The 20,372-nt window shown below is 42.9% G+C and overlaps 1 protein-coding gene across 1 annotated transcript in view; it reads left to right on the forward strand.

Annotated features, from left to right (window-relative positions):
• LOC124622411 (endochitinase) overlaps nt 1–17,356 on the forward strand; it is an 85,738-nt gene extending 68,382 nt beyond the window's left edge. The window contains exons 8-11 of the mRNA XM_047148099.1: nt 5,109–5,187; nt 8,232–8,443; nt 13,537–13,830; nt 17,122–17,356. Coding sequence (XP_047004055.1) covers nt 5,109–5,187; nt 8,232–8,443; nt 13,537–13,830; nt 17,122–17,259 — 723 coding nt within the window. The 3' untranslated portion in view covers nt 17,260–17,356. The remainder of the gene's footprint in view (nt 1–5,108; nt 5,188–8,231; nt 8,444–13,536; nt 13,831–17,121) is intronic.
• The last annotated feature ends 3,016 nt before the right edge of the window (nt 17,357–20,372 follow it).

Genomic DNA, 20,372 nt, shown 5'->3' on the forward strand with positions numbered 1-20,372 from the left:
ATACATGCAATGTTACTAATGGCGCCTTGCTAGGTCGTAGCCATTGACTTAGCTGAAGGCTATTCTAGCTATCTGCTCTGCAAATGAGCGAGGCTTCGACAGTGTGCATCGCTAGCTACGTCGTCCGTACAACTGGGGCGAGTGCTATTCCGTATCTCGAGACCTGCCTTGTGGTGGCGCTCGGTCTGCGATCACACAGTGGCGACACGCGGGTCCGACATGTACTAATGGACCGCGGCCGATTTAAAACTACCACCTAGCAAGTGTGGTGTCTGGCGGTGACACCACAATCAACTACATACAGAATTTTAAAAAAATGTTCAAGTCTGAGAAGCAGACTTAAGGTTCAACAAATTTCAATCATACAGACAAAATTCCTTGTAACTTTACATTCATTGCTGTGAAGCAGGCAAGGGGAGGCAATGAATTTAAAACAATGTACTCGTCTATGACGCAGACTTTTGACTTTTAACTCTACGTACATGGCTGTGAAACAGCCTATTTCGAGAATGTGCGTAATCAGAGAATGACGTACACACCTGTGGAGCAGACTGAGGGGTTTACCGAGCACTTTTATGAGAACGAAATGCCGAGCAAGCTTACGGCCTCAAGCATATAAATTAGACAAATAGAGTAACGGCTCGAAATGCGGCTGATCTCCCAGACAGTTGCTCGACAAGTTCGAAAACATACACACACAGTAAAAAGTAAGTTTACACAGCAAGCGAATGACAGTCGGTACGCAGCTCTCCCCCACCCCCTTCCCCGCCCCTCAATCACAACAGAAACATGAGAGTATAAAACTGAGTCCATTTGGCCAACTACTATCTGATAAGGAAATAAATATAAAAAAGGCACTTAAACAGAGGACACAACAGAAACTGAAACTTTAATTTAGAAAACCCTTACACCTCCTGAAACTGTTACCCTCTTACAGTGAAATGAATACTTGTTTTAGACAGATTATTATCTCCGGAATACTGCTCCACACAAAGGCATCGGCCAGACACGGCCATTACAGCGATCCGAATCCGCTTACCGTAAAAAAAAAGAAACGACACTCAGAGGTGACCTTAAAAGGAGGGGGTTTCGCGAATCCTGACCGACGTCACAAAATGTTGCAACTATCGTTCCTGTATCACGCCGACGCAAAAGGCTCTGAGCACTATGGGCTGGCTGGCTCTGAGCACTGTGGGACCTAACATCTGAGGCCATCAGTCCCCTAGACGGAGGAGGAGGAGGAGGAGGATATTAGTGTTTAACGACCCGTCGACAACGAGGTCATTAGAGACGGAGCGCAAGCTCGGGTGAGGGAAGGATGGGGAAGGAAATCGGCAGTGCCCTTTCAAAGGAACCATCCCGGCATTTGCCTGAAGCGATTTAGGGAAATCACGGAAAACCTAAATCAGGATGGCCGGCGACGGGATTGAACCGTCGTCCTCCCGAATGCGAGTCCAGTGTGCTAACCACTGCGCCACCTCGCTCGGTAGCACTGTGGGACTTAACATCTGAGGTCATCAGTCCTCTAGACTTAGAACTAAGTAAACCTAACTAACCTGAGGACATCACACACATCCATGCCTTAGGCAGGATTCGAACCTGCGACCGTAGCAGCAGTGCGGGTCCGGACTGAAGCGCCTAGAACCGCTCGGCCACAGCGGCCAGCCCTACGCAAATTATGGACAGTATATGTGGTCATTTCCGCCAACCAAGGAAGCGGTAATACGCCCGAAGCCCAACTCCAGAACACAACCCGTCACCGCATAGCCAGAATGAAGTAGCAAGTCCCCAGTAGGCGAAGGCTCACCCGCGAAGTAAACATCGTACGTGCAGACACGATGAGGAACAAACGCGGATCCGAGGTACAAGGCTTGATACCACGTGACGTTCCATTAGAACCGCCAAAGCTCAGCCGACCACGTCTGATCAGCGCGCTTGCTGAAATGCATGACAGGCTAAGCTCGGATCAAGAGAGCCTTATCTAGGCAACACTAGGAAACGAGTTTTGTCAAGCACAGGAATCGATATAACCACGCACACAGCTTAGTAACCACCGTGAACATACAGGGGCTGGATAAAAATATATAAACACCGCAAGAAATGAATGCTTGAACATAAATGAAGGTCCTAGCCAAGTCTGCATGTTGCATCTGTGAAACGTCTTAAATGCGTTGTAAGTGGCAGAAGTGGTCAGAACAGTATTCTGTGTAGCTGTGAGTGCACTATGGGGAAGCTAAATATACTTGAACGTAGGCAAACTGTTGACGCCGTATGGTGGGTACTTCCATAACCAAGGTACGCAAAATACTTCTAATGGTACCATTTCGGAAGTTTATGCACATGCAAGGAAAGCCGAAAAATATCATCCATCAACGCCGACAATTGTGCGTATTGAGCCATGGTGGCAAAAAGTTATTGAAGAGAATGTGGCGAAATATAAGAGGGCTACCGCTGCGGAAGTCACTGCAGAACTGAATGTCGCACTCGCGAATTCTGTCAGCACCAAAACAACATGAAGTGACTCCATAAACTGAAAACTGCGAGCCGACCTGCAATTTCAAAACCACTCATCAGTGATACAAACGCCCACAACAGGAAAACGTGGTGCTGAGGCCGTAAAACCTGGATTATGGAGCAGACTGTTTCATACTGTTTCCAACTTCTGGTCTAACTTACGTCCCAAGAGTGAAATATGGTGCGGATTTCGTGATGATTTCGGCAGCCAAATCGTGGTATTCATGGTCCCCATGTTTACTCTGGGTTACTGCCAGCGGGTTTCCTAAGTCGTATTAGGCATGACATTGTGTCGTGTTTTTTATGTTTTCATATTTTTGTCCACCCCTGTACTTTATGGAAGAAATTATTATACATGCGTTATCGCAAAAATACCAAGATACACATGCTGAAATATCAGCAGGCCTTAGAGTTGGTGGATCAACAATACATCACACTTTTTGCCAATAAGAAATAACTGTAGACAATATACCACTTTTTGAATATACCACTGTGTGTATTTATATACGGTAAATTCCGATTGAAGTACACGTTCAGGCAAGCTATGAGCAGCTTTAAAGTCGCTGGAAATCATTCCAGCATTAATAATGGTAATTCAAACACTAAATTAAAACTGTATACTAAAATCTGAACTTAATTTACAAATTTATTTAAATCATTTCACTCTATATGCAAGATTCACAAAAAACGCTATAGGATAGTAAAAGTGTAAAAATTGAAAATAAATGGTAATACAGTAACTTACTCGTTACAGTGCGCTACTGACCAATTCGTTGAAGATAAATCTTTGCTCCAGAAATATAGAAATTGTGAGGTAAATGCAAACAAGATCATAACGAAATAATGATGTGGTAATTGGTGCAAAAAGCGAAGATACCTTGGAAGATGGATAGGAACAGTAGCAGCTACTGAAGCTATGTAATCAAAGAGCTGAAAATTGCAAATTATAGGACGTAACACCAAGAAAATAGATCAAATTGTAAATTTTGGAAAGAAGAATACTTATTTATCAACGGGATTTGTCTCTGATAAACGCATAAGAATTAACACAGTTTTAGAACCATTATCACAAATGGTTTGGGAGTTTGTACCGTAAAATGGAGATAGATTTATGTAGACTTTCGGCAAGAATATCAATATCAGAAAAAAAAGAAACGAAACGATACGCGACAGAAACGATTTTCAACATTCTTAAGCCCATATAATGGTATAGGTATGTTAAGAGCATTCGTTAAGAAATACTTCCAAAACACATACCAGATGAATAAAAATGTGGGGCACCACAATATTTGAACGCATGGGATATGTCCATCAATGACATAGAAGAAGAATATTCCTGCAGATTTACGTAGAGGTAGAGGAGAATAGAGTAAAACGATTAGGGGCGTTTTGTAATCATAGGTGCTAGTAGAATGAATAAACTTTTTATAACAAAAAACACATATCCGAATACATACTGTAAATGATATTAAAGATAAATGATTCTACTTATGCCCTCTGGAGTTTTTCTTAGACCGAATGTGTTACAAAATAACCTCTATATGCGTCTACGAGTATTTTCATTTGCTTTTATTAGCACTAGACACTTTTAACCTTATTGTATGAAACTCGTAACTGGTGTTGCAGTGTAAAATTTAGATTGGAAGGAAGACAGATTTAGATTGGAATTGTCACTGTCGTTGTTATCCAACTGAACTGAAGAAATAAATGTTACTCATGGACCTTGTAGAAAAATAGTATCCATGTAAAATTAAACACTTACTTTATAATTTTGCTACCTTGCTGTGACTCATCGGAATATTTGTTGGGCAATAGAACAATCTCCACTGCTTTTAGTCAATATCTCCAATATTTTTTTTGTTAAATCCAAAAACTGGCTACAATAAGCACAGTAGTAGCAATAATAACGATTTAAATAAAGGCCGTTTCTTTCCAAAAGTGAAGGTAACAACCAGCCAACGTTAATTGTTTCATTTTTTAGAAAACAGAGCACTTATTGGTTCATCTTCAGATGGCTGTTCACATTTATTTTGCTCCATTTACACATAGCTGACCAGAAGATGTTACCCATTTTTAGCAGTAGCGAATGTTTCTTAGGACGGTGTTACCTTCGAAATTCCTCCCACATATTAAGAATAATGGGAATGTTTTCATAGCGAATGCTATTATGGTTAGTGAGGACACAACAATAAGTAAAGAAAGAGCGGTAGTGCTATGGAGTATAGTGGGACGCCACTAAGGATACCGGGAGATACTAAGGCGCAGGAGTAGCAGGCATGGCGCTTGAGGCGCATGGGGAGTGCCGAGGAACATTCAGACAGAAGGAAGACTTGCATATGAACTAACAGCTTAACTTTCTCGGGATGAAATTTAATGACACATTCTAGCTTCACGATCTATACTAAATGACGGATCTGAAAATGATTAGTTTATGTAGGAGTATAACCAATGTAATTGGGAAAACTACATCCTGGCTTAGAGGCCTCAGAGTAAAGAAAAGGAAGTTTTTTGTTTTATGCATTTAATAATAATTTTTACTTTACTGGAGGGGAGGAACTCGGTTGTTAATTCAATGACTGATTTGCGACTTGCAGATATGTCTCGAGATCCAAGAAGTGGGTGGATGGACGGAGAAATGGGATGAAGCGGGGAAAGTTCCATACGCATACAAAGGTAAGTATAGATTCCATACCAACCAAGTGGAATGCTTAAGTCTTATTCAAACATTAATCACGAATTACGCGTTTACCAGTTGTATGTTTGCGTCAAAATTCAGTATCACTTCAGCGCTCACCGAAAAATGGTGCTTCGAAATGTCCGGTTCGAAATCACGCAGAATAGTTTACCTACACCTGGGAAACCACAAGTTGATTAATTGACGCAGGGGAGAAGGCAATGTGCTCACGATTCATAACAGAATTAATGTCTTTAAACTAATGAAAATATTAAAAAATGGTTCAAATGGCTCTGAGCACTATGGGACTTAACTTCTGAGGTCATCAGTCCCCTAGAACTTAGCACTAATTAAACATAACTACCCTAAGGACATCACACACATCCATGCCCGAGGGAGGATTCGAACCTGCGACCGTAGCGGTCGCTCGGTTCCAGACTGTAGCGCCCAGAACAGCTCGCCCAGAAAATATTAAATTTAATATTATCCATTATGCACGTAAGGTAGGCGGTTGTTATGTTTTTATAGTAATATTTGATGGCATTCAGTCGCAATTGTGTGTAGGACAAAAATTACTGTTGAACACAAACAATTATTACCAATTATTATTACTGTAATGAAAATACGCTCATGTTTAGAAGAAACAGAACATCTTGAACGACTAGAGTAGGACATTCATATTCACAGGAAGTGTATCTAGTGTGTTCTGCAGAAATTGTTAGTATTTGTATCATGTCGAGCTGAGGGTTCAAGGTCAACATCGATATCGCTGCATAAGTCCACCTATCGGTAGAATGTGCCGCCTGCGGTTCTCGATGTCGCTACAAACCGAAGGCAATGGGTCAGTGTGACTTGTGCAGAAGTGCAGGATGCCCCGCACACTTATGCGCGAGTCATACCATCAAATCAGTGAATTTGAAAGAAGGTGCATTATTGGCATGAGAGATTATGGTGCATCCATTCGGGAAATTGCTGCACGCCTGGGGCGAAGTGTTTCGGCAGTGCAAGGGGTGTGTGTACAGAATGGTTCTCTGAAGGCCGTAGAACACGACGAGGTGGGTCAGGTCGCATCACCCAGACACCCCCTGAGAAGATCGACACCTCGTGCGAATGGCATTGCAGGACAGATCTGCGTCCTCTTCGCCATTCGCGCCTTATTCGCGTCGATAACATGACGCATGGAACAAATTATCAGAGTCTATGGCAACAGGATACATGCTGATCATTTCTGCAGAACATATTAACGTACATGCCCTGTGAATATGAACGTGCTATCTCTAGTTGTTCAAGGCGTACTGCTTTATTTTTTCTAAAAGTGAATGTATGATTTTGTGTGTGTGTGTGTGTTTTTCAAAAATCCAGGAACATTTTAAAAACTTTATTGTATCCGAATGAATAGCATTACAAAGTAATATTACACATAATTTGAAAGAGTAAACTTGTAAGTTGTTTTTGACAACAACAAAATGGCTCTGAGCACTATGGGACTTAAGTTCTGAGGTCATCAGTCCCCTAGAACTTAGAACTACTTAAACCTAACTAACCTAAGGACATCACACGCATCCATGCCCGAAGCAGGATTCGAACCTGCGACCGTAGCGGTTGCGCGGTTCCGGACTGAAGCGCCTAGAAGCGCTCGGCCACTCCGGGCGGCTTTTGACAACATTCGCTTCACATGCACTCCATGTGGGAACCATGTATGCTCCTACAAACGTCGATGCGATAATCTAACTCTTGCCACACACGGGGCCAATATGTATTTTGAGACTGTGGCTGTTGCTTGTCCAGTTCTCCATTTCAATTCCGCAACATCATCTGGAAGAGGAGTGACATAAACAAGGTCCTTTACATAACCTAATAAAAAGAAATCACAAGGGGTAATACCCGGGACGTAGGAGGCCATTTTAGCATACATCTGTTGTTCCCACAACGAGCAAGCCAACGATTGGGTAGCACTGTGTTCAGATATGCCCTAACATCACAGTGAAAATATGCGGGTGCACCATCTAACTGAAGCACAAAGTTCTCTGATTCTGTTTGCAACAATGGCGTTAATCAGTTCTGCAACATCTGAAGGAAGCACTCTCCAGTAACAATTCTTCAAAGAAGAAAGACCCATAAAGTTTCTTGTGAGACATGGTGCAAAAACATTGATATTCGGAGGATCCGACTCGTGCTCAACAATGTTATGCGGTTTTTCTAATCCCCAAATCCTACAATTGTGTCCGTTTACTTTCCCATTTGTATGAAATGTTGCCTCGTCCGAAAAAATTATCGATGTCACAAAACCATCGTGTTCAACCTTCAATATACAGCAAAATTTGAATTTCTGGTCCTTGTCTTTAGGGTATAACTTCTGCACTAGCTGTAGTCTAAATGGTTTCCTGTTTAATTTTTTACGCGTAACACACCACACAGTCGTTGTTGACATTTCCAACACGCGTGAAGCTCTACGTAGAGATTATGCCGGGTTCCTTGTGAAAGCTTCTCTCACTCGTTTAATGTCATTTGAATTCACATCTGGCCGACTGCTTCTCTTCTTGTCACAGAAAAAACCAGTTTCAACGACATTACAGGCCAACTGTAGATTGCCTTTCTGGTTGGTGCTGCTTTCCCGCACTTCATCCCAAATTTTCGTTGGACATTCGTTGCACTCTTTCTTTTGACAAATTCTAGCACATAGAAAGCCTTCTCAGCTCCATCTTGATTATGATATCATCTAGCGACCATTCATGGAACAACACATCACACTTGCAATGAGAAAAAAACTTACAAGATATTGTTACTTTGTAATGCTACTCACTCGGCTCATTCACTTCTAAAGTGACTGTGTGTGTGTGTGTGTGTGTGTGTGTGTGTGTGTGTGTGTGTGTGTCTGTTAGTGTGTGCATGTGTGTGCGCGCGTGTGTGTATATGTGAGGGAGAAAGAGAATAAGCAAATAAATGCGTGAGTGGTGCATCCACCACTGTATAGGTAGTAGAGGTTTATAACGATCTGGATGGACTATGAGACACTGATTTTATACCTGTATCCTGGCCACAGGTACTCAGTGGGTGGGCTTCGAGAATCCAAAGAGTGTACAGATCAAGATGGACTTCATCAAGGCGAAGGGCTACGGTGGCGCCATGACGTGGGCTATCGATATGGACGACTTCCGTGGAGTATGTGGCCCAAAGGACGCCCTCATCTCCCTCATGTACAACAACATGAAGGACTACATCGTGCCGGACATTCAGTACTCCACCACCAAGCGGGTAAGTCGTTCAGATTTTTACATGTAACTGCAGGCTTACAAGGCGTTGTCATTGAAGGTAGAATCTTGCGGGTGACCACGAAGCGTCATTTTCTGCGTCAAAGTTCTTCTTCAGTACTAGGCGTCTTGATCCCACTATTGGGATATTCGTAAGGAGTCTTCTGATGTTCCCAGCTTGTTGAATCAACTGGGGACAGCGAAACGCTCCTGAACAATATCCCAGCAGAGGGTTGGAAACGTCTAATATTAAAGAGGTTGTTTCAAGAGGTTGCTTAAAGAGGCTTGATTACCCAGAAGATTTTATTTTAAATTAATTATATTTTTCTCTACAGCTATGCCTGATAATATCGTAGCAGCAATAGTACTGGACAGTAAAAAGAAAAAAAAAACCTGAAGGAGTAAAACACTTCAGAGACTTCAGCACCAAAGTCAGTTTTGCTATCATATTTCCACACAAATTTAAATCAGTGAACTAATGTACAGGAGACTCATCAAAATTTTCTTAAAGACCAGAAATACAACTGAAACAAATTATGTATAATCTTAAAACCATAAATTACTAATTGATTACAGCCCCCAGCGAAAATTTTCTACATTTTTCAACGAAGAACTAAAACATTTCACAGAATAATAACATTTCTACAAAAGGATTGAGAATAACTTTGACATTTGGAACTACTAATTTCATACTACGAAATATTTTGCCTTTTAGTTCTTTATAGATTTTCATGGGGAAGTAATGTGAAGTCTGACTACCTGTTTGTGTGGAAGTGACAAGAGTCTCTCTTTGTAAATATGTTGCAAATATTGAAAATTGTTTCCTGCAACGAAATATGCTTTTTTTATGAAGAGAAACAATTAATAATGGAATACAAGTATGCGAAATATTTAGCTTTCCATACAGTGGTCACAACACATATTTTTCACAGCTTTTTTGTAGTGACAGAATTCTATTTAGACTGCCTGCTACCTCCAAACAATAATTCTATGCCCTACAATAGATACAAAATATCTGTGGTAGTGCACTGAAAGTATCCCTGTCAGTAACCAAATACAGTATTGTCACTGCAGATGCAACCTTATCTGATTTATTTGCCAGGGAGTGTGAATGTATGTGGACCATGATAGATATTTACTTCCCAAACGTAATCCCAAAAGTCTGACAGAATTACTTTCGTGAAGAGTCTAAATTTTACAAGTAATTTCTAATTTATTTGAATACGACTTCAGAATTTCACACACCGCGTTAGTTGAATCTTTGTCGCGTTTAATTTCAATCAGTTTGAATCAGACGAACATTCTACATTGTGTGGCACATGTCTGATACTTTAAATAATTTGTTCTGTTGTTTCATGTGTGGTTTCAGATGTGGCATCTGAAAACAAAGATGAGTACAAATTTATTTTTGGGGATAAATTATTTACATAAAATAATGCCAACATTGGGGTTCGCTACAAAATTATTCTTTAGTCTAAGAAATAATAACCTGTATCTGATGTTACACTGGCCTTTGCTTTCTCACTCTCCCTTTTTTTGTATGAGCTACATAAATACATTACCTCTGATTTCCTATCTTTCCAATCACAGAGCAGAAGGAAGTGCTACGTCCAATCACAGAAAACCCTCGTGTCCTTCGGGGACCTGTCCATGGTTAAATTAGTTATTTTCTACAAATTTAGTGACAGTGCATATCGTGCTATTATCTGCAATTTTATTGTGATCATTTTGTATTTCTGTGTGAAATTCTGAATCTGAATTGCAACAATTTATCAAACACAATTGTTGTGATTGGGAAGAGTTTTACTTCAAATTACCTTAGAGCATTTGGAAAGTATTCTTCTTTCGGTGATTGATAAATTATTGCGGATACAAACATCACTATATAAATACAAGATAACGAGCTCGTTATAATTTTTGTGCGAGTATCATGCACAAACCTTCTATAAGAATCACATATACATTGAGATGTTAGGTACTAGTACAGTGTAGTAAACCTCATGTAAAAACAAAATGAGAAGTGAAACTTATGTATGTGTGTGTGTGTGTGTGTGTGTGTGTGTGTGTGTGTGTGTGTGTGTGTGTGTGCGTGTGTATGTACGTATACACGTCTGAAGATGAGCAGATCATACTATAAACTTTTAACGTTATGTTAAATTAAACACGAAATAAATGTAAATGCAACTGGTAGCAGTCTGTCAAAATTATTTCACGCAGTCTCTAGACTTCGCAACTATAGCGCAGTTAATTACCTAGGTCGACAAGTGTTGACTTATTGTGTGTGGTTTCCACGAAAATATGAACTTCTGACTAAATCGACTCCGTTCATCATGAATCTAAAGCCAGTTTCTCCACAGTACGTCAGCCTTTGCACCACCACCCTCATCAACGTCGTCGTCGAAGTCTGTACCAAATGAAATTGGAATGCAACTACATACTCTTGAAAGGCATATGAATTAGAAGAAGCATACATTATGTTGGACGTTTGCCCACGAATGAACGCTCGATATCCTTCCTTTTGTGTGTCAGTTCATCTTCACGTATCATACACAAGCGTAGCCAGACATCATTTTTATTCTCCAATGACCTTGATAGCGATGTTCCAGAGTTTTAAGTTCCTGATGGAAACGTTCACCATGTTCCTCTGGTGTGTCAGCCAAATGTTCTGACATTAGAAAATGACTGTAGCATATATTCCACTATTTCCTTGTAATCATGCTGTTATTCTGGTCAAGGAAACGACGCACAACATTTTTTAAACTTCTCCAAGCTTGTTATTTTGTTTCTGTCTCTTATTTTCAAAGTGCTTATCAGACATCAACTCACGTACACCTGGTCCAATAAATATCCCTTCCCTCAATTTTGCAGCCGAAATATTTGGGAATTGGCTAACAGTTTCCTGTGCTGTCCAGAGCTTTCACAGGATGCTTCATCAGTCCTCATTTGATGCACAGTGGAGGCAGGAAAATGCGTTCTGGATCAACCAAATGTTCATTCACAATGTTCTTTGATCGCCCGATAGGTTTTGCCTAAACACTCTCTCCTACTCCAATGCTAATGACCCAACAAGATATTGAGGTTCTTCATACTTTACATTTTGAAGGAGTACTTTCGTGGTACGCTATTGGAATGGATCCTAGCTCATCTCCAATAGGTAACAATACTGCTTTCAGACTTCGCTTTGAAGACTCTATAAATAATCTCTATTGCTTACTCTCATACTTCTGAGATCCCACTTTCGTCACTAAGCCGGCGGCGTCTTTGGAAAACAGCATTAAATCACCTTCATCAAAAAAATTCCCTAAACTCTTTATCACCATTTCTGTACATTGAATGTGATGTACCGTGCGCAAGTAAATTATTTTCACTGAGACGTGATCCGAGGGGTTGAGGTCCCTCTTTTGAGAGTCCCAAGTCTTTCACCAAATTGTTAAGCTCTGTCTGAGTAAGAGGTTATGGGTTGCTATCGGTACCACACTCGGAATAATCATATTCACTACTTTCTTGACTGACCTCTGGTTCAGAGAATTCAAAAGTATCGTTGGTGTTGGTGGAGAGAGATTGGCAGACCTGGACCATGAGGGACAGGTCTAATAGCCGAATCTAAGTTCGGATACAAGATTTTGTTCATTTTTCTTCTTGTTTTCCCGTCAGTTTTGTCATAAAGAAATAAAAATCATCGACAAACAAATGGCTTGTTCTGATCTCCGAGATCCATGCCGAAATAAGCAAAATATGATTCCTGCACAAACTGTGTTATTTGTGGACGTCTTGTATTTATCATGTAGGTTCCATAGATACAACGAAACGTATCTGGGCTGTTCACACGCTGCCTTCCTGATATTCTTAACATGGCTTCAATGAAATAAAACCACTCACAACAATGCATGTAAGCACCTTCTTCCAGCTGTAACACTAACTAGACGATTTCTGCTGGGATAACGGAACGTCAGCCTAGAATCTCACTATCCCCCTCTATTTCACTGACCTACAGACAACGTAATGTTGCCACATTTCTGTAGTTCTGGACAAAATCTTCCCAGGTGTTACTGAAAGTAGGGTGCGAGTAGTGGTTGAGGATAAGCTATATGAAAATTAGTGTGGCTTCAGGCGGAACCAGATCTACGTCTACATCTACGTGATTACTCTACTATGCCTGGCAGAGGATTCAATGAACCACCTTCATGCTGTGTCTCTACCGTTTCATTCTCAAAGGGCGCGCGGGAAAAAAGAGCACTTAAATTTTTCTTTCCGAGCCTTGATTTCTCTTATTTTATCGTGATGATCATTTCTCTCTATGTAGTTGGGTAACAACAGAATTTTACCGCAATCGGAGGAGAAAACTGGTGATTTAAATTTCATAAGAATATCCCGTCGCAAAGAAAAATTCCTTTGTTTTAATGATTGCCATTCCAATTCACGTATCATGCCTGTGGCACTATCTCCCCTATTTTGCGATAATACAAAACGAGCCGCCCTTCTTTGAACTTTTTTGATGTCATCCGTCAGTTCCACCTGATGCGGATCCCACAACGCACAGCAATACTGCAGAATAGGGCGGACAAGAGTGGTGTAAGCAGTCTCTTTAGGAGACCTGTTGCACCTTCTAAGTGTTCTGCCAATGAATCGCAGTCTTTGGTTTGCTCTACCCACAACATTATCTGAGTGACCGTTCCAATTTAGGTTAATTGTAATAGTAATCCCTAAGTATTTAGTTGAATTTAAAGACTTCAGATTTGTGTGATATTGGAGAAGCAGTAGCGGATCACTGCTAAAAGCTCTGAGCCGCTTATACCTTGCAAGTATGTGATTGGAATTTAAATTACACTGCATAACGTAGAGTTCGAAGCCAGTAGTAAGTTGTAAGGAGGGGTATCTGTGCAGAGACAACTGAGGATGGTGGGAAAAAAATTGAAATCATTTTCATTTTCAGGATTGGCAAGTTAGTGAAGAACACGACTTACTTTCCAAACGACAGAACCCATGTCGAGCTGTGTTATCGTTGCGGTAGCTGAAGGCACATGAATTTGTAGTCTGCCGACGGATCGTTGTTGCGAAACTCACGTTCCGCGCTTCTAAGCGAGTCCCCTTTTGCAGCCCGACTGGGACCGGCCGCCCCCCTGCGACGGCAAGAAGCCCGGTGCCGCCCCCGCTAGCACCACGACGCGCCGCCCGACCGCCGCCTCCACGCAGAGCACCACACGCCGACCCGCGCCGACCACCACCGCCGCCCCCTCCTCCTCGAGCAGCACGACCACGACGAGGAGAACCACTACCGCCTCCCGACCGTCCACGCAGCCGCCTCCGGCTGCCCCCGACGACAATGAGCTGCCGCCGGCCGCCATCGACTGCAGCGACGGCGACTTCGTGCCGCACCACGATTGCAGCAAGGTGCGTCATCCCATTCCCTCCACCAGCTGTCTTGTCTTCTTACACTTGCTTCCGTCATCGGTGTTCTGCCTGGCACGGAGCAGCCAGCCAAATTTCTGTTCCTGTACCAGTCTCTTCATTTCAAAGTAGAACCTGCACCCAACGTCCTCTGACAGTGGTTGTATGGAGAATGAGTCAAATAAGATGGAATAACAGTTTTACCTCATGATGGATTCAAGGTATCGAAACGCGCTCTTTGGCGAGCGATAGTATGTATGGGAGCACGAGATTTTGTTGAATGTTTAATCCTCTTAGCTCACGCATCAACGAGTAATTGAAGCAAATATGGCTTTCTAAATGAACGATACAGCTTCGTTACGGCATTCAAAAGATCTTGATAAGATGAGTGCCATGGTATAACGCTTGTTATTTTTGGCGTAGAAACTTTTCGGAAGTTCATCTGATAAATGTGCTAAATTTGAAAGGCAAGATGGCCAGAATCAACTGTACTACGCCAACTGGCCTCTAGTTTTCTACAGGGTGAATTTGCTCAGTGGGTACAAACTGAAGGAAACCGTCCCTGAGAGGGCAGGGATCGAAAAAGATCATATTGCCATATGGCTGGAAATGTGTTCCAAGGCAGTTACACTCACCTGAAGGTGTAGATAAGATCTTTGACGGCATAGGTTTCGGTGATTGAAACCACACATGAGAACACACCATACAAGTGGGAGCGCTGCGTATGTGTTAGTGTTTTAGCCCCCACTCAAGAGAGCAATAAGTTGGAGCACTATCGAGTACTAGCCATATTACTCTTCGTACCAGGAAGAATACACCTTCTATCAGGGGAGGCAGGATCAGCCGCAGGAAGTGCAGTTATGCCTCGTCCGTAATGCGCTGTGGACGGATGACTGGCCCTACGAGGAAGTCGCCAATAATCCCCGCCCAATAAATAGGCTGAACTGGTGCTGATGGTTCGCTGCCACTGTACCATGGGGATTCTCCACAGGCGCAGATGAGTGCTGCGAAGGATGACGGTCCCGCCGCTCATGAATGTAGCATCATCTGTGAACACCATGGATGACAGAAATCCCATGGCCTATGCGACGAATCAGCGACAACGCCGTCGCCGTAGAGTCAAGTTTAAGACCTACACGCGCGGCTGTGAAAACTGGCGCTTTGCGAGGTACCCGTACTCCATATGTACATTTAACTTAGTTCTCTTTGCAACGTTTGCTCGGAAACTGTTTGAGATGGACCTCCATTCACCGATGTCAGAAATTAAAACCGACTGCCATTGCAAAGCGTGACACTTGTGCTCGGCCCTTCTCATTTGGGACCTTTATACGACCCCTGATCTTGTGCCATGTTACGTGCATGCGAGTGGACACCTTTCCTTGTAGAGATGTCGTATACACCGAACAAACTGCGAAACTCATTTCACGGTGCGGTCAGCGCCTCGAACAAACACGACCGGTCATTGCCGGTGCTCCTTTAAGGGAATGACTAATTTTTTGTGATACGGATAGTGGCAGTTGTCACGAAGAATGTTCCACACGGTCATCTGACGGGTCACCTGTCAGGTGCTGATATCGAAGTCACTGTCACAGATCCTTTACCTGAACCTACAAGAGGGTGTATCTCCATTGGAAGGAATTTCCTGCCAGATGTCCGTATGACCTTTTTGCTTTTTATTCCTTCAGCGACCGTTTCCTGCAGTTTGTCCCCATTTACCAAATTCAACCTATACAGGGTGAATCACCTAAAACTTGCCCCGCAAACATTTCGGAAATGGAAAGTGCTGCTGATATGCGGTTTTCACAGAACGGACTGGTAGTCAGGGGCACGTACTGTTAGCCAATCAACAGATTGTAATAACACTTATAAAATGTGTTTTTGCGCAAACATACACTGTTTAAATGAAAATTGCCTATTGACATTAACAAACTAAACGTAGGATTAATTAGAATATCAGTGGTGTTTCTTGCAGGATGCTAGTGCGAGACGTTTACGAGATATCATTTTTGAAAAATTCCTACACCAACACTTGCACAATACTTGTGGTAGCGCACATTCGACAAAAACATAAGTACATACACTAGTTATGTGGATTGCTGACCAGTGACGAGACAACTGATCATCACAGGTTGTGTTCAAGATGACCATCGGGAGCGGAAATACACGCTTCCAGTCTGTTACGGACACGGAAAAAAAGTGCCAAGGGAAAAAAACCTCTTCGATAGTTGGGTCGGGTCGTAAGAGCAGAAGCGGTTTTCTTACTGCTTGCGACAGGTCATGCAAGAGTAGGCTTAGTTAGTAGTGGGTATCATGCAGGTTGATACATTTGATGTTGTGGGCTGGTGTTGCTCAGCGGGTGATACTGGGTGCCGGTGTCGATTTCTCGGTCGGCGTCAGCATACCTGTAAAATTTAGGTTCATCATCATCTTGTGTCCGACAGGTCATATATCGGATTCACCGTGTAGGGTAGTGTTGATGGTTTGTTTATGCGTTAGTGTGCGAGCTTGTAGACTTCCCTGCTGTAGCTTGTTGATCGGCTTTAATAGCAGCTTGTATATCCAGTCAATATTGTTGATTTGCAGGGGCTTGTCGATGTTGTCGCTTGTGGGTGTACGTTAGCTAGCCACAGGTGGTTATGTCCTATCTAATAGAGGCTTTGGCCGCTTATGCTTCCTTCTATGGATCATAAGCCGAAGAATTATTGCAGTTTTCAAATTCTCCTTCTGATTTTTGTATCTAATTAATCTTATCCATCATGGATTCTGTAAATTGCGATGACTGTATAATAAATGAAATTTATCTATAGCTAGCTGCGACGAGTTACTTCTTTTTCATGAACTGCTTATAGAGCCATTTCAGGCTCATCTTCCGATGTGGCATGTAGAAGTTTACATGTTCATTCTGAGAGAATGGTGTTGGACAGCGAAGATCGATTCATTGTGACATGGAGATAGGACACATTTCCATGTATCGCCTAGTGTGTCTAGTCCACCCATCTTTCGATGTGGGACGGCTTCATCTGGCACTGGAGTGTCGGCAATTCAACATTAGGGGTTTAATATAATGGCCGAAGATGCTAGGTGTGAGATATTAATTAACAGAGATTTTTAACAACTGTAAACGGCATGAGCTGTTCAATAAAAAAAACTCATTTTTTGGTTGTTTATGGGAAAAACTCTCTTTCGTACCTCGGTCCTCAATTCTGAGCGCTCAGAGAACTCTGCGTGAACGCTAGTAAATTGTCCGCTTACTTCGTTGGTATGTGTGACACTGTATGTGTGTGTGTGTTGCAGTACTACCGGTGCGTGTACGGGAAGCCGGTGGAGTTCAGCTGCTACGAGGGCACCGTCTGGAACCCGCAGCTGCGCGTCTGCGACCGGCCCAACGATGTCCACCGGACAGACTGCTCCATGGCCAAACTGCACTCCTAGTTCACCAGCACCTGTCACAGCTTCACCTCTAACTTATTACTCCCTAGTTTCTGTATCACATCCAAACCACTCTCAAATAAACCATTTCTTTTTCAAATGCCTTGTTTTTTTCTATTAATCAGACTTCCAGAACAGCCATCTCAAAGGCAAGAAAGGTAACTAACACCGAGGTTTCTGTGTCGCTTTCAGAGGTATGTGGTGCGAACTGAGAGAAGACACTGTAGCCAGGATTTAAGAGTGGCGTGATGAACGTTGCGGACGGAAGGAGGCTGAATTCTGACCGCTAGGCAATGTGCTGGCACTCTTTTTCTTCTTCCTTTTTTGTGAGCGCTTACTCATTAATTCAGTCGAGTCCCACATCCTATTCCACAAAGCTCATGGTGAAAGAGAGCCTTGCTGTGTGTGTAACGAATCAGGATATAGATTAACGTGTGGAAGTAGCCCCTGTAGCCTTCCTTTGTAAAGTGTACTAACAGTAAATAATGAGTAGTATTAATATGATAGGCAACTACTTCTGGTTCACTTTACACTCAGTGTTAGATAAATGATTCTATATTTTGGGGAGTGGTAGTACACACCGGAAACAAGACAGGAAGTCTAGTAAACGTGGGCTCTAAAATGCATACCGTAAGAGCTATGAGCATTTGTTCAACTTTATTACTGTGAGACACATCTCTTCCACTGCAAGCTCTTTGGTGTTTGCAAAAGACTTACAGAATGGAGTAAACAAATAAGGACAAATACACTACTGGCAATTAAAATTGCTACACCAAGAAGAAATGCAGATGATAAACGGGTAGTCATTGCACAAATATATTATACTAGAACTGACATGTGATTACATTTTCACGCAATTTGGGTGCATAGATCCTGAGAAATCAGTACCCAGAACAACCACCTCTGGCCGTAATAACGCCCTCGATACGCCTGGGCATTGAGTCAAACAGAGCTTGGATAGCGTGTACAGGTACAGCTGCCCATGCAGCTTCACCACGATACCACAGTTCATCAAGAGTAGCGACTGGCGTATTGAGACGAGCCAGTTGTTCGGCCACCATTGACCAGACGTTTTCAATTGGTGAGAGATCTGAACAATGTGCTGGCCAGGGCAGCAGTCGAACATTATCTGTATCCAGAAAGGCACGTACAGGGCCTGCAACATGCGGTCGTGCATTATCCTGCTGAAATGTAGGGTTTCGCAGGGATCGAATGAAGGGTAGAGCCACGGGTCGTAACAAATCTGAACTGTAACGTCCACTGTTCAAGGTGCCGTCAATGCGAACAAGAGCTGACCGAGACGTGTAACCAATGGCACCCCATACCATCACGCCTGGTGATACGCCAGTATGGCGATGACGAATACACGCTTCCAATGTGCGTTCACCGCGATGTCGCCAAACTCGGAAGCGACCATCATGATGCTGTAAACAGAACCTGGATTCATACGAAAAAATGACGTTTTGCCATTCGTGCACCCAGGTTCGTCGTTGAGTTTACCATCGCATGTGCTCCTGTCTGTGATGCAGCGTCAAGCGTAACCGCAGCCATGGTCTCCGAGCTGATAGGCTATGCTGCTGCAAACGTCGTCGAACTGTTCGTGCAGATGGTTGTTGTCTTGCAAACGTCCCCATCTGTTGACTCAGGGATCGAGACGTGGCTGCACGATCCGTTACAGCCATGCGGATAAAATCCCTGTCATCTCGACTGCTAGTGATACGAGGCCGTTGGGATGCAGAACGGCTTTCCGTATTACCCTCCCGAACCCACCGATTCCACATTCTGCTAACAGTCATTGGATGTCGACCATCGCGAGCAGTAATGTCGCGATACGATAAACCGCAATCGCGATAGAATGCAATCCGACCTTTATCAAAGTCGGAAACGTGATGGTACGCATTTCTCCTCCTTACACGAGGCATCACAACAACGTTTCACCAGGCAACGCCGGTCAACTGCTGTTTGTGTACGAGAAATCGGTTGGAAACTTTTTTCGTGTCAGCACGTTGTAGGTGTCGCCACCGGCGCCAACCTTGTATGAATGCTCTGAGAAGCTAATCATTTGCATATCACAACATCTTCTTCCTGTCGGTTAAATTTCGCGTCTGTAGCACGTCATCTTCGTGATGTAGCAATTTTAATGGCCAGTAGTGCAGTTCTTTTATTGTCCGTGGATACAGCATGCAGTAAACATCTGTTGGTGTTGTTACTGCAACCCATATTCATAGTTCTGGATAAGTACAGCGCGCACATTAGCTCTAATCGAACCAGTCTGTGTTTTGATACGTTTTTGAAAAGCTTTTACGTTGTAGTTTTATCTTTGCGCTTACCAGGATAGTGGAAACCTATTATTCCACGAGGGAAATGGCAGCGATATTCTTCTGTGATGTTCTGGCGATTGGAAGCAACCGTCGAGCCCGTGTTAATTACGCTGAAAAATACCCAGAATGTAGGGTACCATCTGCATAATTATTCAGCCATCTTTTCTAGCGACTAGCAGACTCGGTTCCATAGCTCCAACAGCGGCGGATCGTGGCAGACCTCGCACCATCTGTACTCCTGTTGTCGAGGCAGGAGTGTTGAAACGAGTGAGACAAGATTATGGAGCTTGTGTGCGTAGAATTTCGGCGTCTATCGAGGTTACTCATCCTCTAGTATGGGAAATCGTGCTTGAACAGTTGCTACATCCATATCATGTACAACGTGCGAGCCACAATATCAGCATGCCGGAATAGAGTTATGCCAATGGCTGTTCCAAAGATGTGGTCAAGATCCACTTTTCACAACGAGGATACTACTCATAGACGAGGCTGGTTTCACGCGAGTGGGAGTGTCACTTTTCATGGTTTCAAGCGAGATGGGAGTGTCACTTCTCATGACCAAAAAGTGTGGGTTGATGTAAAACCACAGGCAATGAAGAATCAAGGCGTCAGAGCCGATTTTCAGTTAATGTATGGGCAGGAATTATTGGCGACAGACTAACACAAGATTACATGCTTCCAAACAAGTCGACTGGTGAAAGGATTTGTCAGGTCCTATCAAACGAGATGTCTGTCCTGCTAGAGGAGGTACCATTCCAACAACGGCTGGAGATGTGCTTCACACACGATGGAGTA

This window comes from Schistocerca americana, chromosome 7 (assembly GCF_021461395.2).
Source record: "Schistocerca americana isolate TAMUIC-IGC-003095 chromosome 7, iqSchAmer2.1, whole genome shotgun sequence".
Lineage (NCBI taxonomy): Eukaryota > Metazoa > Arthropoda > Insecta > Orthoptera > Acrididae > Schistocerca > Schistocerca americana.